Raw genomic sequence first — 23,424 nt, 5'->3', positions numbered from 1 at the left:
CGAGACCTTCTCGTGTCTTTCGCACTCTGAAACTGTACGCGGTAGATCAAGAACGCAGCACCACACAAGGTAGACCGTCCCCAGAGGAAGAGGTCTAGGCCGACAAGGAAGGCGAGTATAGCACGCCCGCACACCGTTATACAGTTGTGGGAGAGCTTAAGTATCAACATCTGAAGTTATGAGCCGGAGCTGAATCAATGCTTCCAAATTTGGTATCTGGTTCCCAGACATGGGTTGCACGCCCCATTGTTCCACACTTACGATGCACAGGTGCGGCTATAGAACTCGGTGGTTGTGTGCAACGGAGGTGCAGAGACCCCGGTCTGGAACCGAGCATATATTGATCACACAGGACTTGATACAAGTGAGCTGCTTTGACTGTGAGTACCCCATTTTACATGCGAATCTCCCAACTCGCAAAGGAATATTGTAGTGTGGGCTGTGTGACTCAACTGACAATTGCACGCGCTGGTATGGGGGGAGTATCTTGAGGATTCCGTGGGACGGAGTCATATCTATCCAACACTTCCCTCATTTTGACACAGAATAACCAAGTTCCCGCTGTTGTCGTATCCAACGCGGCCCTCGTCCACAGCTCTGCGCATTTCTTCACGGAGAGGTTCTCGCTCGCCCGTCAACGGGTCCCATTCCCACCCCTCTCTCATCCTGCCGACACGTTAGCTTGGCCTGTATTATCACAACAGCGCGCCTGCCGCAAGGGCCATGAGCATGTGTGTAATACGTACCACATCCACCGCAGGCACGCCCTCAGCTCCTTGTCTCGAGGCAAAACACGCATCCACTCGGGCTGAAACCCAGGCTTACCGCCCTTTCCTGTCCAGTGATCCGATCGCCCAAGCAGCACGTCTCTGCAGAAGATGCGCCACGAGTCCAGCGCGTACGGGCCCTGAGTGAGATGGCCAATCTCCCACGCGCCACCAATCGCCCTTTCTCTTGTGTCCGTGACGGCGTCCACGTTGCTGTGCGCAGCTTCGCCCGCGTCCCTGCCTTCTGGACCGAATTCCTCCCCGACTCTCACATGATGCCCATCGCCCTGCCGCGGATAGTTCTTCACTCCGTACCGTACCTCCCTGGTCGGGGGCTTCTCAAGCCACACACGGGCATATTTCTGGATCGCTGCGCATCGTACCGCTGATAAGCCCAGGGGGCGGATCAGAGAGATGATCTCCGTTGGCTCCGCGCCCGCAAGGGCCTCGGGCGTGGGGAAACGGTCCATCAGCTGGCAGAACACTGGAATGGCCGCCTTTCCGGTGGTTCGGATGAGAAAGGTCACTGCGATGAGGAGGCGAAACGGGTCGTCCGCGAGCTCCTCCTGGATTAGCCCGAAACGGTCCGCCGAGAGCGGTGGGATGGGAAGGCTTGAGACCGTCCCTCGTGGCGGACGGGGTGTCTTCTTCTTCGTTGGCAGTGTGTCAGAGGCGGGCTGCTTCACCCATGTGGGTGTTGGCGTGCCGAAAAAGGGGGACCTTGATCCTCCTGTCGCTTTGAGTACTCGTTCGGCATCCTTCCGCGGCTTGGAGCTTGAACAAACAGTTGCGTTGGGCAAATCCAGCGAGGCAAAGCCTGCATCCTCCCCGGAAACTGCATCTGATGATGCTCTGCTCGAGACACTTGGGATTTCTTGGTCGGGCGGCGGGAGAATTGGCGAGGGACCTTGTGCCTCGGGTAGAACAGCGTTGTCTATGGCTCCGTTGCTGAGTTCATTCTGCTTGCCAGCCGTGCCCTGAGTATTACCACTGCTTCCTTCCCTTGAACAACCGAAGGCGAGGGCTCCAGCCTGACACTGGCTAGACGGGGGCTCGGCACTCGCGTCTCCGGCCTCAGCCCAGAAGTGGGAGATGCTCTTACCCCTCCTGTTATTCCTTGACGCAGTCAACTTGCGCTTGCTGGTTCCCCTTAGGGGCTTTTTATGTCCGACCTCCAGTTGACTCAGCGCTTCAAGATCGCTAGTCCGACCCTCGAGAACAGCACCGAGAAAGGGCACTAGGCTATCCTCGCGCTCGGTGCCGCCAAATCGCCTCGAAGCGTTGCTTTTCATCTGAAGCGTCAGAGCGCAGGTGAACAGCATGTCCCACTCATCAACACCGCGCATAAGGCTGAGCTGTCGGAGTTCCTCCACATCATCATGCGGCGCCCGGCCCGAGGAGACGAGGGAACTGAGAAACTGCTTGGTTTCTTCATCGCAGATATCAAAGCCGTACAGAAGATCGTCGGGAGGCCCCCGCTCGCCTGGCCTCGATGATGGCGTCGACCCGGACATGGTGCGTAAACGAGGGACTAACGCAAGCGTTGGCTGGGGTCAACAATCAAGGGAGCGCATATGGTGGTGGGACAGGGATCTTCGTTTGAATCATATTCGATGAGTTGGGCCGACAAAAAAAAAAGGCAAGGTCGTGGCTGCCTGAAAATATCGACCGCCAGAAGCCTAGGTAAGTAGGGTACGCCGCAGGGCGATGGATGTGATGCGCAAATGTGCTTGGCCACTTATTAAGCGGTGCTGCCAAAAGATGTATGTACAGTACAAGTCAAACAAGGCGCTCGATTATCTCGAACAAGTGGCAAGGATTAACCTTCTGAATAACAAGGAAAATGTCTAGATTGAGACCAGCGAATTTGATTTACAATCCTCACACTCCGCTCTACCCACCCTGCCCCCTTCTCATCGCTCGAGAACCTTTCACTCCCCCCCACCCTTTTGGTTCAGGCCTTATAGAGGAACGAGGAGAAGCCTAGCAGTATATGGTACATACAAACAAAGGCCAAGCCCTGGGATATCCTGGCCTCGACTTTGACACTTAGCGACGCGGGGTGATCTCATTCGTCTTGGGCGGGTCGTAGACAATCTTCCTCGACTTGAGCCATGCCCACTTGTACCGCTTAACCCAGACGGAAATCGCGAAGAGAACTGAGGTGACAACCAGTACCTTCATCCCCATGCGCTTCCGGTCGTCCATCTCGGGCTCGGCGGCCCAGTTCAGGAACTCAACAACATCCTTGGCCATCTGGGAAGTCGAGGCCGGCGTGCCGTCCTCGTACTCGACTAGGCCATCGTACAAAACGCGAGCCATGGCAATGCCGGTACCGGGGAAATAAGGGTTGAAGTTCAGACCAGCACCGACCTGGGCACCAGCAGGCGGCTCGTCGGGGTAGCCGGTCAGGAGGGAGAAGATGTAGTCGCAGCCGCCATGCCGGGCCTTGACCATCAAGCTCAGGTCGGGAGGAAGGGCACCGTTGTTGGCGAAGCGGGCAGCCTCGTCGTTCTTGTAAGGCGCCGGAAGGTAGTCGGACAGCTTGCCGGGGCGCTTCTCGATCTCGCCCTGCTCGTTGGGCTCGGTATCGTACTCGTTCTCCTCAGCCAGCGCCTTGGCCTCGTCGACGGTCAGGATAGTGCCGACAAGAGCGCGGTACGGCACCCTGCTGAGCGAGTGGCACGACGCGCAGACTTCCCTGTAAACTTGGAAGCCTCTTCGAAGACTAGCGGGAGATGCATGTGAGATATCAGGCAATACCACAACTGATGGGACGGATCGGAACGTACGCCTGGTGGTCGAAGGTCTTGAACCACTGCTCATGGACCCACGGATACTTGGTCGGGTGCAACCTGTGTGAAGAGTAAGCGTCCCGGGCTTCCATCGTTCCCAATGCTCCCGCGACGGCGTGGATGGCCGAATATGCCGCAAGGCGGGCGGGCGGGCTCATCTGACTGCAGGAGATAGTCCGGTATCGACGAGGCACTCACCCTTCTTCTGCCGGAGTCATGGCGTCCGCGGTAGGTCCATAGAGATGGTAGTACCACGCAATTGAGCCGGCGGCGACAGTGGTAGCGGCGGCGGCAGCGATATTCAACCGGAACGGGGACTCGGCAGCAGACCCGGAGCTCGAAGAAGACGCGGCACGCTGACGGACACGGGCGTTAGCTTCCAGAAAGAACACTTGAAATTGTACCGAGGCCGGATCGGTGGAAGGTTGCGGGGCGCCGGGCGCAATTGAGGCGAGCGGGCGTCGTCGTCGAAGCGGTCATGCGATGGGATGGAGCAGGAGCCGGCACAACCCAAACGTACCTTGGTAATTTGCACGGCGCCATTTCTCGCGCCGGCGAATGCGCGCGTCGAGCGCAGGCAGGACCTCGCCAGCATGGTCGGCACACCTTGCGGAGCTCAGGGGGTGTCTCGGATCGGATTGACAAGGCAATTCGCTGCCACCGTCGGTGTTGTGAGGTAGCAGGCTCAAGCTAGTGAAGGTCGACGCTGGTCAGGTTTCTCAAAATCGGGATTCTTAGGAACTCGGGCTTTCTCATTGGTCGTCCAATCAGAGCTCTGCAAGGAATCCCCACGGCCGATCATTTTTCCGGCCAGCCTTTCCGCCGGGCACTGGACCTCACCTCCGTCCACTCCACCGGCTCGGTCCAGCCTTGGCCTGTTTCCATTGCTTATAAGTTACGCAGCGCTGTGCAAATTCGAGCCTGGGTTTCCTACGCAGTTTCGGAACAGAAGGTCGGTACAAAGTCCAACAAGCTAGAGACAACCTAATCGACTGTAGTACGACCAGGAGAAAGCTACGCCGAGTTGATAGGTCCAAGCATTTTACTTTTACCCCCTAGCACCTCAGTTTCCCTCTACGCCTGATACAAGACCTTTTCAATTCCGCATACCAATTAGCGCCAAATTCCCTGAGATCTTACTATATATACATAACATAACGACTTCTGCGACGGCCCGCCAGTCTCGGGCAGTTAGACGCTGCCATTTACGCTGAGCGCTTCCCGCCGCTTCTTCACAGCATTCGCAAGGAGGTCCAGGACCTGGACAGTGTCTTCCCATCCAATGCAAGCATCGGTAATGCTGACACCGTACTTCAGACCCTCCTTGCCCTCCTTCGGGACCTTCTGGTTGCCTGTCGAGATGTAAGCACGACGGTAGACACGGTAACTCCTGGAACAGCTTACCCTCGTTGATGTGGCTTTCGATCATGACGCCCATAATCCCCTCCTCGCCCTTCTCGATCTGCTCTGCTAGCGTGGCAGCGACCTTGGGCTGGTTCTTGTGGTTCTTCAGCGAGTTGCCGTGGCTGCAGTCCACCATGAGCCGCTGCCGCAGGCCTGCTTTTTGCAAGGCAGCCTTGGCCTCTGCAATGCTCTGCGCATCGTAGTTGGTTCCCCTGGTGCCGCCACGCAGAATCACGAAGCAGTCCTCGTTACCAACGGTACCCACAATGGCGACCACTCCGGGTTTCGTCACCGACAGGAAGTGATGGGGGTGCTTGACCGCCCCAATTGCGTCCACGGCAACCGTAAGACTCCCGTCGGTGCCGTTCTTGAAGCCCACGGGGAAGCTCAGGCCGCTGGCCAGCTCGCGGTGGAGCTGGCTCTCAGTTGTCCTGGCGCCGACGGCACCAACGCTGAGCAGATCGGCCAAGAACTGCGGGCTGATGGTATCCAACATCTCGCTGGCGATGGGCATGCCCTTGGCGGTGAGGTCGACGAATAGCTGCCTGCTAAGGCGGAGACCTTTGTTGATGTTGAAGCTGTTGTCGATATCCGGGTCGTTGATGAGCCCCTTCCATCCGATCGTCGTGCGCGGCTTCTCCAGGTAGGAGCGCATGACAATGAGGAGTTCGTCTTTGTGCTTCTCCTTCTCTTTCAGTAGCAGGTCGCAGTACTCAAGCGCAGCCTTTGGGTCGTGGATGGAACACGGCCCGATGACCACCAGAAGCCTCCGCTTCTCGTCGGTTCCGTTCACGATCGCGACGGCCTCATCACGGCCCTGGAGGACCGTCTGCTTCGACTGCGGAGTCTGGGGGATTTCATGCTGAAGTAGATCCGGGGGCGTCAGAGGATTGTAGCCGCGAACTGGTTAGTATTAGCAACCACTCAGCCCGCACAGGGTTGCGAAGTGTCCGCCTACTTCTCCAGTCTTCGCTCTCGGCCTTGTTTCCGACATTCTTGTTCTCGATGTAGAACGTCTGTGCGCCACAGTGAGTCAACTGCAACAGGGCGCGCTAAGCAATGAACCGAGCAATTTCACTGCACTTACAGACATGATGGCGGATTTTAATTCCGTCCCCAGAAAATCTAGCCTGACCGTTCCGAGATCTAACCTTTGAAACGCTCTGAGCGATAGGGACTCGCTCGAGCACACAGACCTTTGAACGGAAACGGTGCAACTGGTTAACTGTCGCCGATTACGGTCAGGGCTAGCGCAAGCTTTCTGGATTTTGAGTTTGGAGGGGCAACAAGTGGGATGACTCAACGTGGGGCAACGGACTAAATAAAGGAGTTCTAGTACCCAGCGTTCAAAAAGCAACCCGACAAATACTATAAGCAAGAGAGGACCGCTGCTTTTGAAAAGACATGCTCATTGTTGGTGCGACCTGAGACGGCTCACTGAGTACCGATATGTACCTACCTACCTAGGTACATATGTGGACGATGTCGTACTCGGCCAGCTCCGAGTTCGGATGGCCGGCCTGAAACCTGGAAGCCAACCTGTACTGTAGTTAATGGGTTTTAGGTCAATAGGCTGTCCCTTGGACTTCCACCAATTTCTGAGTAGTAGTGGTCGTAATCTCTGCTGCATGCGCACTCAAGGGAACAAACAGTCTTTACATGCTAAGTACCGCATGGTACTAGCTCATCGGTGTCCGAGGTTGTCTGACAGAGTGAAACATACATACAATCTCGGAGTAGGGTACTGTACATGTACAGTGCGCTTGCCTTGGTTGTCTGGTAGTCGGGAGATTCCGTTGTGGGGACCCGAATTACAGTAACACTAACTTGAGCTCCACTTGCCGTGGGAGGATCTATCCCGATTTGGTAACACGGCGAGAACCTAAATGGCCGTTCAGATGCGACTTGCTGATCGAACGCAGTTCCCAGTTTCGGCCTCGGCGAACAACTGAGATAGAGGACCTGTCAGTATGGCTGAGAACAGCAACGATGACGGCGTCAAGTCGAACAAGCGAAGTCATATGGACTTCGCGGGCGATGATGGTTCCGGTAGGTCACGGCCACCTTCCAAGTTCTGGCCGTGTGCCTACTTACTAGTACTCTGCCATGTGCCCAATTCATGATGCTAACATTCACACGCAGATAGCTCCTCGGACGACGATATGGGCCCGCAGCTGCCCTCGGCGGCTCCCAAGAAGAAGCGACGCATTCTGCCATACGAGAAGCTGTACATCTCCGCCCTTCCCAAGTCGACGCGCTATTCCAAATCCCTGATGCACAAGGAGCAGCTGGCTTTCGTCACGATGACCCCCTTGACTGAGTTCCTCATCACGACATCGGTAGACGGCATCGTAAAATTCTGGAAAAAAATTGCCGACGGAATCGAGTTCGTCAAGGAATTCAAGGCGCACCAAGGCGAGATACGGTCTGTGTCTTGCAGCCAGGACGGGCGAAGCTTTGCGACGGCTGGCGCGGACAAGACAGTCAAGCTGTTCGACGTGGTCACCTTCGACCTGCTGACTGTCCTCCAGCTTGACTATGTGCCACGCTGTATTTGCTGGGTTCATAAAAAGGGTTCCTCCCTGCCTCTCCTGGCCGTTTCCGATACCGATGCTAAGCCAGCTATCCGCATCTACGACGGCAGAGGCGAGAACCAGCAACCCATCCACACCATCACCGGGCTGCACCGGAGCCCCGTGTCGCTGATGGTATTCAATGACCACTACGAATGCGTAATATCGGTTGACGAGGGCGGCATGATCGAGTACTGGCAGCCGGGCGGATCTTACGAGAAGCCCGACAATGTCTTCAAATACAAAAGTTCGACCAACTTGTTTGAGTTCAAGAAGGCAAAGTCTGTGCCGGCGACGCTCACTTTATCTCCGGATGGGAAGCGATTTGCAACCATGTCCTTCCCGGACCGCAAGATCCGCATCTTCGACTTTGCCTCGGCCCAGCTCCAGCGGACATACGACGAGTCACTCCAGGTTATTGAGGACATGCAACAGGCGGGGACTGCGTTACAGAAGCTGGATGCTGTCGAGTTCGGGCGCCGGCTCGCTCAGGAGCGTGAGATAGAGTCGCCATCGCTTCGCGACAAGTTCAACGTCGTCTTTGACGAGTCAGGACATTTCATTCTGTATGGGTCCTACCTCGGGGTCAAGGTGCTCAATACGTACACGAACCAGGTAGTCAGAGTCTACGGGCGGGAGGAAGGATTTCGCCCACTGGCGTTAGCGCTGTACCAGGGTCAGCCCCAGAAAAAGGGTGTGACGACGGTCGCCATGGCGGCGTCAAGCAACCCCTTACTGCAGGAGTCCGAAACAAGGGATCCGATACTGGTGGCTACGGGCTTGGGAAAGGTTCGCTTTTACATGTTCACCAACGAAGAGGAGATCTCCAAGTCATCGAGAGATGTCCAAAACGAAAAGCCGACGGTTCTGGGGCAGAAGAAGGTGGAGGAGAAGAGGAAAGCCGAGACAGGGACAGCGGCCATCATTCACACCACTTACGGCGACATCCACATCCGCCTTTTCCCAGACGCGGCACCGAAGGCCGTGGAAAACTTTGTCACGCATTCTAGGCGTGGGTATTACAACAATACCATATTCCACCGGGTGATCCGGAAGTTCATGATCCAGGGCGGAGATCCTCTGGGCGACGGTACAGGCGGCGAGAGTATATGGGGCAAGGACTTTGAAGACGAGTTCAGCAGTTTGAAGCACGATAAACCGTACACCGTCAGCATGGCCAATGCTGGCCCCAACACCAACGGCAGCCAGTTCTTCATCACGACGGAGAAAACGGTACGCCGAACCCTCCTAAGATCGCATGAACCGAAGCTAACGAAAGGGATAGCCGTGGCTGGACAACAAGCACACCATCTTTGGGCGCGCCGTACAGGGCCTGGACGTCATCCACAGGATTGAGAACGTCAAGACGTACAAAGAAAAGCCGGTGGAGGATATCAAGATCCTTAACATTGATGTTGCATAGCGGGCGAGGCGTACACCCGACGGATACAGGCAGCGATATCCGTTTTCTAAACGATTGCTGGCGCTAAAAGGAAACCTAACATACTCAGTCTAACTCCCATGTAGTACTGGCACGACAACCAGAGATGTCCCACTTGCCACGTTGGAACGTATGTATGTATTCCGTACATATGTTAGGAATGATCTTCATCAGGGAAGTGGAACGTCGAGCTATATTGATAATTAATGGAGGGCTGGCTGACGGACTTCACGGTTGGATAATACAAAGACAGGCGTGGGCAAAGCTCCTTTTGTCCATGCCCTGGTGTGAAAGGCAAGATGGGGATGGATCGTTTTGGAAAACATTGGACGCAATGTGCATGTCAATGGCAGTAAGAAGTCAGGAGTTGACGATATCTAGTCTAGTGTAGCACACACGTAAGGCCATTATCAGATCCAGTCCTCTCCTGATCTTCCAATGAAAAGCATCGCCATCTACCCCCAACAACATTCAGATTTCAGGCAATGCTCCTAAACCCAGCCCAGACTCGCAGGCACCCTATGATAACAAACATGACGATCATGCATCCCAGGGCGCATGGACAACCCAATATCCACCGCACGCAGCGAGCCGCTGGCACGTAAATGCGCAACGGGGCATAGTACCCAAGTATCGCTACAGAATTGTTGATCGCGCCTTAGGCGTACCCAAGGGGGGCTTCCGGGGTGCATATATCCACGGTGTGCTCACGCCTGGCAATGCTGTAGCCAGACCACACAACCCAATAATCTCTTTCCCAGTCCGCCAGTCCGAAGCAGTCATAGCTTTCACTCTGTCCATATTGTATGCCTCTAGCGCTTGTGGTTGTTCATGGTCTGACAGACCACAACTCTCGTGACCTAAGCCGTGCTCGTTAGCTGAATGGATCCACCACACTCATCAGAGTATGCGGGCGCGTACCATCCCATCTCTCTGATCTTCTTGGAGTTTGCCTGCGACGCTTTCTTGTCGCTGGTCCAGATTGCCAGCGCCTTGCTGCACGACGCAAAGGCCTCGACAAGCTCCTTCATCCTGCCGCACCGCATGAATTCTTGGGCCACATCCGACCCCTTCTCAGCAATCACTGCTGCAAGCTCCATGCACTCCAGGAGGTTGTCGCGCGAAAGGGATGTGCCTGCAAAGTGTAGGCAGCTAATGTAAGCCAGCACCGTCTCCGGGATATAGGCCTCGCGAAGTTGTTGGAAATCCTTGTCCACTAGTACCACGTTGTGAGCATACGCACTAGTACTCCTAATCGGGGGTGGACACTGTATTACCTTCGTTGGACACCAACAGCCAATTCTTCAGGACCGGCTGCATACACGCCTTGGCTGAGCGAACCTCCTGGCTTGTGTGCTGCCACATCTCGCGCGAGGTGCTGCTTTCCCTGTTACCCACCACGTTAGCCAATGACCTGGAGCAACTATACACCGCGAGCTTGTTGAGGCCGTACTCCCTGCTGAGCCCGGCCAACGAGGACAGGGTTTCCATGGAATCCAGAGCGCGGACAAGGCACTCGAGCTCCCACACGTTCCGCACGAGAGTGACGAGCTGATCCTTGCCTAGCTGGCATGCCTCGAGAAACTCGGCCGTAAACTCGCCGTTGGAGAACTCCTCAAACCAGTCGGGACCGGAATCCTCGCTCGCCTCCCTGACTGGGGTGGGCGATTTGGTCCTAACAATCTCCCTCCCAGGCACCCGATCGCTGAAGGCGCGGGCAGCGCGCAACCGCATCCGTTCTGTAACCAGTTAGCATCAGCTACGGCGGGCAAATGCGGTAACATCCAAACATACTCAGGAGATACTTGTACACCCGGATTGCATATGTGCATGTCTCCACCAACAAGCCCGGAACGTGCATGAGCCATTCCATGGCGCGGATTATCAACTCGTCTTCTTGATCAACAAACTCAGCATCCTCGCCAAAGAAATCGGGTTTCACGATCCGGCCGTATTTGAGGGTTGGCGGACCGCTTTCGAGGATCTTGAACTGCCCCGTGGCCTCGCACCGCAGCGACTTGTCACGGACGTCTTCCAGATACATCAACGGCTGTGACTTGGCAAACTCAGCCAGATCGAGCCCCAGCTGCCTCATTATGGCCAATTGGTGTGCCCGCGCGTCGACGTCGACAATATGGATCAAGTTTCTGCTCAGCGTCTCGTACAACCGGGTACCGTGCAATTTGGAGCAGTACAGCGGGATCAGTTCCTCGAGGTTGGCGAGGCGGAGGTAGCTTATGTAGGCGGCGATGATGTTCTCTTGCGCCTGATGCCGTACCTGAAGGGGCCCTCTATCCTTCGTGAACCCGGTGAGGCGGTCAAGGGTGGAGATGATGATGAGAACGTGGGCCAGTATACGGAGGCCGTCATGTTCCGACAGATCGAAGTACTTTTCCTGCTTGAAGTGTTCAAGCGAAGGTAGTGGTACTTCAGGGATCAACTTGGACTTTTGCTTCTGGTTCGCATGCCTGGATAGCGTCACACCTTGATAGAAAAGGTGCCGGTCTACTTCGTTCGCGACAATAGCGCCTTGTAGCGCCTTTGCGGTCCGTATCGCCTCCCTGCTTGTCCTCGGATCTGTCTCTAGGGACGCAATGAGGCGCTTACTGACCGTCATGGGATCGCTGTGGTGCAGGACGGCATTGAAAGAAGGAAAATGCTCGGCGGCATTTGCTGCGCTGTCGCCGCCATGTTTGGCCAGGTAGAGGTCGAACTGCGTCCTGAGCAGGGCATTGTAATGCGCGAACAGGAAATCGTCCCACGACTTGCACACTTTCTCCACACTCGCGATATCACCCGCAAGTAGCCCGTAGACAGCCCTATCATGGTCTCCTGTCCCGCCTTCTCGGGCAGCCGCGAAACACATCCGCCTCCATAAAACAAGGGAACCCGGATCGAAATCGTGCTGCTCTTCGTCCTCGGGGTTGGAGAGCGGTAAGGGGGCGATCGAAGCGGCCCTCCAGAGCTCCATTCTCTCGGAGCACCATTCCCTGATCTCGGACATGGAGCAGCCGCGGCGAAGCATCTCAAAGCAACCCAGCCAGATGGCGTGCTCAAAGAATTCGTCCTGGCGCTCCAATTTCCGCGCCTGACGTGTGACAGCATCCGGGTCCAGTTGAGTGATGAGCGTTTTGGAGCCCAGGTGCGACTGGGCAGCCGTGGCGTCGTTCGGATCTAGCACGCCTTGGTAGCCGTTAACGCTCTTTTGTAGTTTGATCTTGTGGCGCGTATGAAGCCAGCCGTGCGCAACTATGTCGCCTCTCTCGGCGCTCTGCTGTAGTTCGCTCACGACCTCATCAATGGGCGGCCCGTAACTCGCACTGCTCTGGAGCCATTCGAGTACAATCTTCCTCTCGCGCGCGACCGAATCCGAGACCATAAATTCGTTCCACCATTGCCGGCGCGTCCTAGTCGAGGCGCCGTCGGTCATTTTCTGCTGCGAGACGCTTGCATCACGGTACCGCAAAGGTAGAATCCGTCGTAGAAGGTCCCATGTCTGCGCTTCCTCTTCTAGACGGCGCAGCTGTTCCGGAGAAGCGACTGGATCGTTCCCTTCGTCAACTTCATCGATATCCATGTCACCTGAACCCTCCCTTTGCCAGTTCACTCGTCCTCGCGCAGATCGCTCCCGGGATTGGCGCTCACGTAACCGATCGACCCTCTTGCGTGTGTAGGTGTAGTAAGAGTCGACGAGCTTAAAGACCTGGGCGCGCTTCTCGGCTGGCGACCCGTCTAGGTCGGTGTTGTAGCGGTCGAGTTGGGCGGCGAAGTAGTCGACCTCTTCACCCGCACGGATGGTGCCATCCTGATATGTGGCGTCGAGGTCTGCCATTTCATCTTGCACCGGGCCTGGTGAGGCATGTCAGTGATCCCTTTCGGAGTGCCTGGCGGCGGCCCGTAGTGTTTGGCAAACCTGGAGCTGGACTTTGTGAGCTTGCCCGAGAGCTCTCGTCTGTGGCCGGGTAATCCTACAGCAAGTCTATCAGCAGGCGGCGATGGCTGGGGGCTTCAGAGGTCAGAAAGTACTGACAAATGCCGGCGCCATTCTAAGAGCGGGTTGTGGAAGGTAGGAATGCAATGTGTGTTCCAACTTCCGGTTCTGTATGGATGTAGAACCGTGGAACTTGCAGAGTTGATTTAGTTTGTTCTCTATCGCATCCTGAGGAGATGATGCGCGGGTTGGCTTGTTCTTGAAGAAAGGGAGCCAATGCAATCGCTTGTCGGCTGTTCGAGGTCAACATGCGCAGACCCAACGGTTGCTGTTCTTACCATAAGAGCGTGAACCGCGTAAATGCGGCTTGAAAGAACGGACTGGGACTGTTGGCGGCTGGCTTCCCTGTCACCGCACGAGCCGCTGCCTTATGGATACTGGATACCTCAGCTTAGTCGCACACGGTGTGGGGCACATGTGACCCACTCGCAGCTTAGGTCAAAACGCCGAGAAAACCAAAATTTTGTTTCCTTTTTTCCCTTCTTTCAACAATGTCAATGGCATTCATATTAGAGTCTCGGAACAAGTCCCTCAGTGCTTGTTCAGGCCACGCGGCCTCACGCGCGCTCAATGATAGCCTAGAAAAATTCTGCACTCTCCTTTCCAGTTACCTGACGCCTCTAGGGGTCCTTCAGGTGGACATATTTGGACGTGTGATACATTTCTTGACGCCTGCTCACTGAGTGCCCTTCCTCTGCTCCATCTTCAGCCGTAACAAGTTCGGCTTGGGACAGCTGACAGTTACTGCACTGTCGCCGTTCTTCTCGTAGAAGGTCTGGCAACACTCATAGAGAGCATCGACGTACTTGGCGCACTTGGCCTCGTTATACCCGGTTTTCGTCAAGCAGTCTAGACGAGGGTCAGCCTCCCCTACACGATGGGCTTAGCCCAGGCAGCTTGCCTTGAATTGCGCACTGGCACGTCCCCAAAAGATGTGTTAGCATGCTTGTCATCACCATTCTGGGCGACATGGACGAACCGCCCGCGGATGGCACGGAGGATCGCTCCTTAGATCTTGTTCAAGGCCCTAGATATTAGATCAATAATCAGTCTCTAACTGAACGTGGGGATGAAGGCCGGGATGAACACAACCTTTGCACTAACCATTGCGGCCACTTGACAAACTTTAACACAGCTCCGGCGTGCTCGTGCAGTCCGCCGGCGTCCGTCTTGTGGTTTGTATGTATGGTTGTTTAGCTCCTGGCCCCCTACTTACGCGACCTCAGCCTGAATATAAGTGATCGGAATGTTGCATCTCCCGAAAGCCGGAAGCAATGATGTCAGCAAACAAACCCTGGTTGCATGGAATTTCGGGACAGTTCTACGAACTCATTGCGTGTCGGGGCCCTTGTTTTGGCGGTATCATGGGATCCTTTGAATCGGAGTCACTAACCAAGATCTCTGACAAAGCCTTCCCGTCACAGTTGATACACCTACCACAGTAACCTGAAGGTAAGATAGGTGGCCCAAGACCGGAGTGGGCTTGATCCAGTCCCAGCTTGATCTATGAGATCACAATCGCCGAACTCCGTACTGTATTATACAATACATACATACACGTATTATATATATATACTATATCATAAGCAAGGCAACACTGCCGTGAGCACAATCGATCATTCAAGGCATCAAATTATAATCCTCTTAACATGGTAATTCTGTTTTTCTAGCGTCTTTCTTTCCGACCCTCAGTGTTCGCCCGGTCTTCTTCCGTTGTTGTTCCAAAAGAAGGCTTTCGGCTTCTGCGGTCAGGACTTTGTGCTTCAGGTACTACTGTATGGGCAGTACAACTAAGTTCAACCCCACCAAAGCGAAAGCCGCCAACTTCGCCGCGCCACGCGCAACCATCAACCTACCTTACTTCAACGGTAACACCTTAGGTAGATTCTTGCAGAGGCTCAGCACACAGCACAATCGCCTTTGCAGCAGCTCGCTTTTTGACTTCTACAGCCCGACAAAGGCAAATACATCACTGGCCGCTTCGCACACAGCGCTTACGGAGGGTAAGTTCTTGCACACTTCTACCCCTCCATCTTCCGTCTTGCGTGTAACCAGCCTCATTCGCGTCTGCCTTCGTTTTTTTTCTCGCTCTTTTTTTCAGGCTTCATAACTAACAGAAGCTCCCAACTTCTACAGCAACCTCACAATCCGAAGCCGCCAAATCTCCAAGAGGACGTCCACCAACCCACCCACAATGGCGGATAACGCTGAGAACGGCAGTCCTACGCAGCCCGGCCCTGATGTGCCGCCGCAAGCGACCGAGCACCTGAACATCAAAGTGACCGACAACAATAACGAGGTCTTCTTCAAGATCAAGCGGAGCACGAAGCTTGAGAAGCTCATGACCGCCTTCTGCGAGAGGCAAGGGAAGACCCCAAATTCTGTTCGGTTCCTCTTCGAGGGACAGCGTGTCCAGCCAACGGACACGCCGGACACTGTGAGTCATCTCGCGTAGCAGTTCTAGATATGGGAAAGAAACACCGTTGCTGATCTATGCGTTTTCTCGGGCAGCTGGAGATGCAAGATGGGGACACGCTTGAAGTCCACCAGGAGCAGGTTGGCGGTTGCTGAGCGTCCTGGAGAGATGGAGGCACAGACGGAGGGCAGCACCATGTAACGGTGGATTTCGGCACGGCGAATGGGGATAACGGAGTTTGCACATTTGAGTCTAGGTGTGGGAAGAGGGATACTTAAGGGAAAGCTGCGCATGGCAATCATGCCGCTGTGTTGCTGGCAGAAAAGGTCCGGCGTATCTATTCCCTTACCGGTGGTGTGTGGTATCTTGCACTCGGTTGATTTGGAATTTACGGTTTGGTTTTCAGAGGCCATGGCTTTCCTCTCTATGGATCCATCTTCTCTGTCTGCCAGTGCCAGGGCAAGCAGAATCACCACCAACCTATCTGTCCAATCACCAACCAAGCCAAAGTTCCCATGACAAGATCGAAGTCATCCAGCCGTGTAAAGGCAAGGCACGTATGGGAAGCGCGAGGCAAATTGTCTCATATTACAAATCTGCCAGCCCATATTATCATTTACAAACTCTGGACTCCGTCACAGATCGCTTCGCAAAACAAACAAGGAAGTTCGATCGCAAATGCAATATCCAACACGCAAACCTTCACATGCCATCTAGACCAGTGACCGCTTATGCCTTCAACTTCCTCTCCATGCACTTCGTGCACAGCACCACCATCTCACCCGGCGCTCCTGAGCCCTCCTGGGGAAAGATTTGCCCATCGTCGAACCCGCCATTGCAGGTAGCGCAGCGGAAGCACTCGTCATGCCACTCGCCACCCAGGGCGCGAATATACTGTCCGATCACAGCCGTCCTGCACTTGCGGCACTTGGGCGCCCTCCGCTCCGTGCGTTTCGTCTGGCAGGACACGCACCACGCATAGCCGTCCTTTTCGATATGCGTCATGCCCTTCTCGAACGGGTCGCCGCACTCTGCGCAGAAGAAGTGGCCAAAGTGCCAGTGCGCGCCCAGCGCCACCACGTGCTCGCCCATGATGGGCGTCTTGCAGTGCTTGCAGCGCGGGGCGAACAGCTCGTGCCAGTCGAGGTGACAGAAGAAGCGCAGCCGCTCGTCGCCGTCTTCGGCCATCGTCTGTCCGGGCGCCTCGGGCAGCACCTCGCCAGCAGCGCGGCGGGCAATGCGGTCGAGGCGCGCCGCGCGGTGGTCGTCGGGCTCGGGGGAGATCTCGAGCGCCTCGAGGGAGGTGCCGCAGGCGTAGCACGTGAAGCATTGTGGGTGGAACCGCTCCGAGCTACCGGCCAAAGATACGAAGCGGCCTTCGATGAAGTCTCCGCATTCGTGGCAGCGAGCTGTAGCCCGAGCGCCGATGGGGTTCGGGGCCGGCGACCAGTGCCCACGAGGGCGTGCTGCCTGCCGGACGCGAGGTGCGCCCGCTTGGGGAGTGGGAAGCGGACGGCGGGAGCCACTGCTTGTATTGCCATTGCCGTTATCATCGTCGGGGGTCACAATAACAGGAATGCTGGGACCCTTATCGGCGCCGTCAGGCTCAATCACGATTGCGGGAGGGCATGATGAGGAAGAGTCAGAGACCGCAATCACGGGGACAGAGGGCGAATCTACTTGAATAGCGGGCGGAGGGGGTTGCGGGCGGAGGGAGGGTGACGACGACGGCGAGGTCGACGGTGCAGAATCCGCCGTAACAGAGATAGCAGGGACCGCTGGCGCTTGCTGCTGACGCGGCTGCTGGTGGGGGACCTTGCCAGGGGTGAGGCACACCGGCTGCCCGTTGCCCCCTCGCCCGATCTTCGACTCTTCTGACTTGTCGTCAGTAGCCTCCCCTGGGGGCTTCCAATCTTTGCTAAAGCTTACGATAGGTCGACCGGGACTATCGCTGACTGCAGACGGCGTGGGAAGCTTGGGGCTGCGGTCTTTCAGCCTCATGCTCGTGGCCTGCTTTATATCGTCGCTGCGGATTTCCATGCCGTGCTTGCGAGGCACGTTCTCGCGCTGCACGGGCAAAGCAGGGAGCCTAGAATTGGTAGTGTACTGCGGATTCCGAGACTGCGTCGGCATGTTACGGTGTATCTCATATTTGGAGACCAACCTTTCGGCCGAGGGGGTTAAGGGGTTCGTTTTCGTCCCTGCCGCCGTCTTCGGAGCGGACTGCAGTCTGTTAAAGGGATCCCTCCTCTTCGGCCGCAGCGGGCTGATGGTGTCATCCCGCGTCAAGGATTGAGGTTGGCCAGACGTTTCATTGTCCGGTTCTTCCCATATCTGGTCACCCGAGAATGGCCTCTGCATGTCGCTGCTAGTGTTCCTCCTTCGTCCGCTACCGGAACGCGGCCCCTGAATGGACCGATGCCCCGTTGCAATGTTGCCATAGGATTTGCCGTTACCGGGTGGGGCCGCGACGCCCATAGTAGGCTCCGTACTGGACGTATGGCGGGAGGAGGCGAACGATGGGCGGCCGGCCGGGTCATCACCTTCAGAAGAGCTGCCAGACACTGAGGGCGAACCGGGATTTCGGGCAAGGCCCGTTGGTGCGACACCGTTTCCGTACTTTCCAACGCTAGCTGTGCGGGCATGTGCGTAACTGTCCTTGCGCAGATGCGGCCGATATCGGTAAGGGGCTCCGGGCTGGGGCAGCTTCCCAGGGTTTTGATGCTGCCAGACCAGCTCGGCCGCCTCGTCGAGAGCCGCATTGTAGAGTCGCTTGTCTTCGTCCAACTCCTCGTTCCCGTCGTTGGCCGGCTTGGACTGGTCTTTCAGATCCATATCCTCCATGGCCCGACGTAGCGAGAACGCCTCCTCCTTCTCCATCCACCGTTGACCACGCTCAATGTAGGTTGCGCTGGGGACAACCTCGGACGGCTTTAACGGTTGCACTGGCTGACCGGGATAGTAATCTTTCCCACGAGCCACGGTGGAGTATCTTGAGGCGACGCTGGGGACAGGAGATTGGCGGCTGGCAGATGGGGGCAGACTGGCTGTATCTGACTGCGTCCGTTGGTGATAACGATGCTGGGGCAATGTGGTTACTGAAGCTGAAGCGGGTCCGGCGGACGACCGGCCGATTACGGACAAGCCAAGAGCATCATGTTTTGGAGGCGGCGGAGGGCGGGTTACGCGGTTGTTGCGCAGGTCTGCGAGATAGGCGGCTGCCGAATGGGTCAGTAAGCAGGCGAGCCATCAATTGCATTTCCGTTGGAACGGGAGAGGGAGAGAGGGCAGGCGTACCGAACTGCTCATTTGTCATATAGGAAGGAGACGGCGGCGTCACCTTCCTGGTGGAGCTTCGCTCTTTGGACCTGCCGCGAGTAAACATGCTCTCTTCGTCCTAAGGAAAGCCTTGCGGGATGGTAACGTGTCGGTGATCACGGATGTTGGGATTCAGGGGAGATGATCCGACAGTGTGAGAATGGCTGGCTGGCAAAACAGCCAGGCCCGACCGGGAGTGCGAATTTATGCCCGCTGCCCGCAATGTTTATGTCCAACACTTTTCAGCATTCACAATGACGTTGCTGGGCACGGGCGAGGGAGTATACAAACAATGGGACAGGAGGGAAAGGTGAGTCAAAAGCGCTCCAGTTCATTCGATGAGGTGGGCAACAGACAGCCAAGCTGGCTGGTTCGCCAGCTTTGATTGGGCCACGCAGCATGACAAACATGGGTTCCCACAGCGACCAGCCTTGACCGGCACCTTAGCTTTCGGGTACGTAGGTACCTACCGTAGTACTTTAACCACAGTTGCCGGAATCAGTCACATGCGGGTTACGGATTGAGAAAGTTATGGAAGTTGCCGCGGAGCTGGCCACGAGGGAGCAGGGGACAATAGGTGTCTTATTAGCTCCGTACTTCCGTCTTCAACGGCAGCTGAACGACATGAGTTTCTTGGACTCATCATTCACACGCTAGTATTGTACATACATACACACACATGGAAGGTTTATAACTCTGGTGTGTTCTCTCGCCTGAGCAGATGCAGCCTCGATCGGAGCCCCACAACAAGAACCTCTTCCAGAAAGCTTGATGCACATCTGCTGGTTGAACCCCGCACCCGGAACCGGTCCCGGTCCCACTGTGAAAATCCGTCAAAGGGGGCGACTTCTTCACGCCCGTCTGCTATTTCCGAAGCTCTCGGCTGCCGAGCTGTGATCCAATCGAGCAATGGAGGAAGGACGGATACACGGTATGGGTGCTCTGGAAAGGCGGTGAATGACCAAAGGCGCTACTGGTATGTCTCGAGGATGGTGTCTTTTCTCTTCTCTTTGACTCCTCGTTCGGATAGGAAGATAAACTCTGGGTTTGGATGTTCGGTGCTGGTATTCTTTATGAGAATGTCGGCCGAGGATGCAGCGAACAGCACCAGTCAGACTTAGTTCGATCTGTGGGGTAGAAGGAGCAGGGTATCACTCGTAGATAGTTTTTTCCGCTTCTTGGAATCGCCCCCTCGGGGATAGGGTAGGTAGCATTATCTGCGAGCTGTGGTAGCGGTTGGCTTCGGTTATTAATACAAGTGCTCTATGTACTTGGCCTTCTGCTTCATCATTTTTTTGCGTTTTCTCTTCTCGGCTGGCGAGGAAGTCGCGGCTTCTGCTTATGGTGCTATCTGTTTTGCTACCCCTTGTCTTCCCTCGTTTCCACCGGGGCCCATCCAATGACACCCCCCGAAGCGCCTCCCGATGGCCGGGGGCTTCCGACCCGTGAATCAACGGTACTGGAAACCAAAGACAGCGTTCTCGTTCCTCCTTCAGGCGAGAAGGGGATTAGTTCAGAAGAGAGCCCTTCAGGCGAAACTGATTCGCCTAGAGAGGCCGAGTTCAAGGAAGGAGGCTATGGCTGGTTAGTACCCTAGGCCTCCGCAAGCACACGAGTTGCTCAGGCTTCCGTCTCCCACACATCCTCAGCCCGGACTTTGCTAACATGGGCGAGCAGGGTTGTGGTGGTGTCGGTAGCGCTGGTCAATGCCCATACTTGGGGCCTGAACTCGTCATATGCCGTCTTCCTCGCCTATTACTTGCGGTCTGGCGGCATCGTTGGCTCCTCGCCGCTGGCCTTTGCCTTTGTCGGCGGGCTGTCCATATCAATAGCCCTGCTGGTGTCCCCTGTTGCCACCTGGTGTATCGGACGGCTTGGGACAGCCTTCACCTTGCGGGTTGGCGTTGTCCTCGAAGCGTACGTTGCAAGCGGCGCGACCGCAAACCTGTTAGCTCATGCGTGCCGACCCTCAGACTGACTCCCCTTCAGCGCGTCATTCATTGGGGCCTCGTTTTCGACGCATATCTGGCATCTCCTCCTCAGCCAGGGCGTGTGCTTCGGCCTCGGACTGGGCTTCTGTTTCACCGCCACAGTCGGCGTTGTTCCCCAATGGTTCACCAAACGACGCTCTTTCGCCAATGCGGTGGCCACTTGCGTGAGTCTTTTTGTTCTTTTACTCGTGACAACACATCAAAGATTATGAAGCTGACATTCTTGGTAGGGCTCCGGCTTCGGCGGGCTAACCTATGCACTGGCTGCCAACGCCATGATCTCCAATCTCGGCCTCGCCTGGGCGTTTCGCATCCTGGCCATCCTGGCCTTCGTGGTGAACGGGGCATGCAGCCTGACTCTCCGTGATAGGAACAAGGCAGTCGGCGCAGTCCACATGCCCTTCCACGCCGCCCTATTCAGAAAGATCGAATTCTGCCTGTTTATCAGCTGGGGATTCTTCAGCCTCATAGGCTATGTTATCGTTGTCTTCTCCATTACCGACTACGCCCAGTCCGTGGGCTTCACGGCGAGTCAAGGGTCGCTGGCTGCCGCGCTCTTCAACCGTGAGTCCCGCTCAGCACCAATCGCCGATATTATTATTACTATTCCTTCTACTGACTTCCTTGCCTGTGCTAACCCACCCACCTGGTAGTATCCCAAGGCATCGTGAGACCACTCATTGGATTGGCGAGCGACAAGTTTGGGAGGATCAATGTCGCCGCCCTCGGGACTCTGGCGGCCGGCCTGGCTGCATTCTTTCTTTGGATCTTCGCCGCGTCTCACTATCCCGGGCTTATCGTTTACGTTCTCTTCGGCGGCTTTGCCGGCATCGTCTGGCCATGTGTTGCCCCTGTCGGAGCCGAAGTCGTAGGGCTTCAGTTGTTACCTGCCGGTATATGATCCCTCATCTTCCCTCGCCCCTCTTCAACCCGATGACTAACTCTATACGTATGTACCAGCATTATCGCTTTACTGGCTGCTTTTGGTTCTGCCGGCGACCTTGTACGTACTTGTACCAGCTGCGGCACCCTGCTGCGGGTCTTGCTTCTAGGCACTTGCTGACCCGTTTGCCAGTTCTGAAGTGATTGGATTGAGTCTCAAAATGCCGGGGATCCACCCGTATCTCAATGTCCAGGCCTTCACGGGGACAATGTACATTGTCGCATTCCTGTCCTGTATGAGCACCCATCCGCCACGTCTCAGGCACCCAGTATCTAACCACTTTTATCACCAGTATGGCTCTTGAGGAGCTGGAAATTGCACCAGCTGGAGCTGCTGGGGTTGGATCACACGGAAGAAACTCCTCAGGTTTCTTCTCCCAGTGCTGAGGAGGGTGCAGCTCCAACGAGGCACTCTAGCGTACTGAGCTTTTACCTCAGCAGCATGGTCATGGCCAAACGGGTTTGAAACTCGTACATGTGATATTTAGATAGAAGGATACCCAGGTACAAACACCAGAAACACTAATAGAGCCCTCGGGGGAGGAGTCAGACTGGGGAAAACAACGTCGCGATAAGGAGCGCCACGCCGCGAACCTGCTCAAGATTGTCTAATGATTGGAACAATGACTGGAAGAGGAGAGCACAGCGACCCTGCGCCCCAATCAATCACAGGAATCACGCTGGTGTGGTTTCCACGCCGGAGCTGCAGGAGTGGTAATGGATAGATCTGAAGCATGGGTGTTGTCGTCGTCCACGTGAACTGCAGACGGCCGCTCACCACCGCAGCTCCCCTTTGACACCTGTCTCACCGCGCTCGTCACCTTTAGCCGGATTTTCCTTGAATCCCAAGTTCTTGAAGTCATCCCTTGCCATAAGGTTGCTGAGTGTTCTAGGGTTAGTTTGCCATAACTGCAATAAAAAGGGAAAAGGGAAAGGAGCAACAAGAAACGGCGTGGAAGATGCGGAGGACCTACCGGTCCATGCGGCAAGCCAGGTAGGACTTAGCCAGCATTCTACACTCGTCTTTATTAACGCCCTTGACCTTCTTCATGCAGCTTAAGTACGACATCATGACACTCTTGCACTCCCCTAAAATCCAAGCATGAGTAAATATTCGTCGATTGCAAAGAAGTACTGTACACTTGCCATCGTGATCCAGGGGGAAGCTACCCCTCTGCGGGCTTCACACGGAGGGGAATGGTTAGCTGGGTCCCACGGTTAAGATGCACACCGCATGAACTTACGGGATAGGCTTTGTTGTTGGCAGCGGCCCTGGGCTTCCAAAGGTACTCATCTTCGATCTGTAGAGTTGCAGCGTGGATTGACAATAGCTGCGGCCAGAATACCTACGGTGGTTGTGGTGGTGTTGTTGTTGTCGATCCCAGTCAAGTTCAGAATATCGGGCCACTTGGCTAAGTTGGCTCGAGCTCGGCTTAGCTAGGAGCGGTTGAAAAGAGCGAGGGATGGCCGGAAAGGGAAGAGGGAAAGGAAAAGAAAGACAGATATACGTCGAATGACGCCAGGTTGAAGTCACAGAGACTGGAGCTTAAATCAACTCAGGAGTCCATCTCCTACCTCTAGTATCTGTCTTTCAAACTCAAAGTTGCTCCTCCAACACAGACACCGCGGTGTGCTTCCATACCTTGAAGCCCACCTTGCCGTCTGCTTGCCTCAGGCCACAAGACAACCTTCCGGACGCGGTGGAGCCGGTGCCCTCTGACACGCTACCTTATCGATGCTAGGGATCGAGTCCCGGAATTTACCAGGGTCTGCTATCAGGCTATGT

At 55.7% G+C, this 23,424-nt stretch overlaps 9 protein-coding genes across 9 annotated transcripts; 3 read left to right on the top strand and 6 right to left on the bottom strand.

Annotated features, from left to right (window-relative positions):
* Positions 1 to 515: 515 nt before the first annotated feature.
* On the bottom strand, positions 516 to 2,281 carry B0T15DRAFT_489039 (uncharacterized protein; the record flags this gene model as incomplete). Its single annotated transcript, XM_062866564.1, has 2 exons — positions 516 to 666; positions 747 to 2,281. The coding sequence occupies 2 exons, from the start codon at positions 2,279 to 2,281 to the stop codon at positions 516 to 518; spliced, it is 1,686 nt and encodes a 561-aa protein (XP_062726134.1).
* Positions 2,282 to 2,471: 190 nt separating this feature from the next.
* B0T15DRAFT_518267 (cytochrome C1 family-domain-containing protein) lies at positions 2,472 to 4,268 on the bottom strand. Its single transcript, XM_062868351.1, has 4 exons — positions 4,083 to 4,268; positions 3,761 to 3,918; positions 3,560 to 3,622; positions 2,472 to 3,495 (listed from the first exon to the last, which is right to left on the bottom strand). The coding sequence occupies exons 1-4, from the start codon at positions 4,155 to 4,157 to the stop codon at positions 2,817 to 2,819; spliced, it is 975 nt and encodes a 324-aa protein (XP_062726133.1). The 5' UTR covers positions 4,158 to 4,268; the 3' UTR covers positions 2,472 to 2,816.
* A 485-nt stretch (positions 4,269 to 4,753) lies between these two features.
* B0T15DRAFT_507035 (uncharacterized protein) lies at positions 4,754 to 6,059 on the bottom strand (the record flags this gene model as incomplete). The annotated part of the gene is made up of 4 exons (XM_062867625.1): positions 4,754 to 4,914; positions 4,967 to 5,869; positions 5,925 to 5,982; positions 6,054 to 6,059. 4 exons carry the CDS (start codon positions 6,057 to 6,059, stop codon positions 4,754 to 4,756), a joined length of 1,128 nt encoding a protein of 375 aa, XP_062726132.1.
* A 777-nt stretch (positions 6,060 to 6,836) lies between these two features.
* B0T15DRAFT_518259 (uncharacterized protein) lies at positions 6,837 to 9,348 on the top strand. The gene is made up of 3 exons (XM_062868350.1): positions 6,837 to 7,015; positions 7,109 to 8,772; positions 8,825 to 9,348. Exons 1-3 carry the CDS (start codon positions 6,937 to 6,939, stop codon positions 8,960 to 8,962), a joined length of 1,881 nt encoding a protein of 626 aa, XP_062726131.1. The 5' UTR covers positions 6,837 to 6,936; the 3' UTR covers positions 8,963 to 9,348.
* On the bottom strand, positions 9,349 to 13,292 carry B0T15DRAFT_518257 (nuclear pore protein 84/107). The gene is made up of 7 exons (XM_062868349.1): positions 13,011 to 13,292; positions 12,894 to 12,948; positions 10,775 to 12,829; positions 10,434 to 10,719; positions 10,258 to 10,367; positions 9,902 to 10,196; positions 9,349 to 9,840 (listed from the first exon to the last, which is right to left on the bottom strand). The coding sequence occupies exons 1-7, from the start codon at positions 13,023 to 13,025 to the stop codon at positions 9,810 to 9,812; spliced, it is 2,847 nt and encodes a 948-aa protein (XP_062726130.1). The 5' UTR covers positions 13,026 to 13,292; the 3' UTR covers positions 9,349 to 9,809.
* B0T15DRAFT_518255 (uncharacterized protein) lies at positions 13,293 to 14,519 on the bottom strand. Its single transcript, XM_062868348.1, has 4 exons — positions 14,076 to 14,519; positions 13,951 to 13,998; positions 13,873 to 13,885; positions 13,293 to 13,820 (listed from the first exon to the last, which is right to left on the bottom strand). Exons 1-4 carry the CDS (start codon positions 14,076 to 14,078, stop codon positions 13,648 to 13,650), a joined length of 237 nt encoding a protein of 78 aa, XP_062726129.1. The 5' UTR covers positions 14,079 to 14,519; the 3' UTR covers positions 13,293 to 13,647.
* A 646-nt stretch (positions 14,520 to 15,165) lies between these two features.
* B0T15DRAFT_388913 (ubiquitin-related domain-containing protein) lies at positions 15,166 to 15,542 on the top strand (the record flags this gene model as incomplete). The annotated part of the gene is made up of 2 exons (XM_062864466.1): positions 15,166 to 15,408; positions 15,483 to 15,542. The coding sequence occupies 2 exons, from the start codon at positions 15,166 to 15,168 to the stop codon at positions 15,540 to 15,542; spliced, it is 303 nt and encodes a 100-aa protein (XP_062726128.1).
* A 574-nt stretch (positions 15,543 to 16,116) lies between these two features.
* B0T15DRAFT_386875 (uncharacterized protein) lies at positions 16,117 to 18,772 on the bottom strand (the record flags this gene model as incomplete). The annotated part of the gene is made up of 2 exons (XM_062864347.1): positions 16,117 to 18,605; positions 18,685 to 18,772. The coding sequence occupies 2 exons, from the start codon at positions 18,770 to 18,772 to the stop codon at positions 16,117 to 16,119; spliced, it is 2,577 nt and encodes an 858-aa protein (XP_062726127.1).
* An 895-nt stretch (positions 18,773 to 19,667) lies between these two features.
* Positions 19,668 to 22,202, top strand: B0T15DRAFT_34624 (major facilitator superfamily domain-containing protein). The gene is made up of 8 exons (XM_062864137.1): positions 19,668 to 20,289; positions 20,383 to 20,622; positions 20,695 to 20,860; positions 20,927 to 21,260; positions 21,350 to 21,589; positions 21,657 to 21,699; positions 21,772 to 21,872; positions 21,932 to 22,202. Exons 1-8 carry the CDS (start codon positions 20,105 to 20,107, stop codon positions 22,102 to 22,104), a joined length of 1,482 nt encoding a protein of 493 aa, XP_062726126.1. The 5' UTR covers positions 19,668 to 20,104; the 3' UTR covers positions 22,105 to 22,202.
* The last annotated feature ends 1,222 nt before the right edge of the window (positions 22,203 to 23,424 follow it).

Source organism: Chaetomium strumarium, assembly GCF_033439665.1.
Source record: "Chaetomium strumarium strain CBS 333.67 chromosome Unknown B0T15scaffold_1, whole genome shotgun sequence".
Lineage (NCBI taxonomy): Eukaryota > Fungi > Ascomycota > Sordariomycetes > Sordariales > Chaetomiaceae > Chaetomium > Chaetomium strumarium.
Note: the sequence above shows the minus strand (reverse complement) of the source record. Positions and strands in the feature narration are given on the sequence as shown.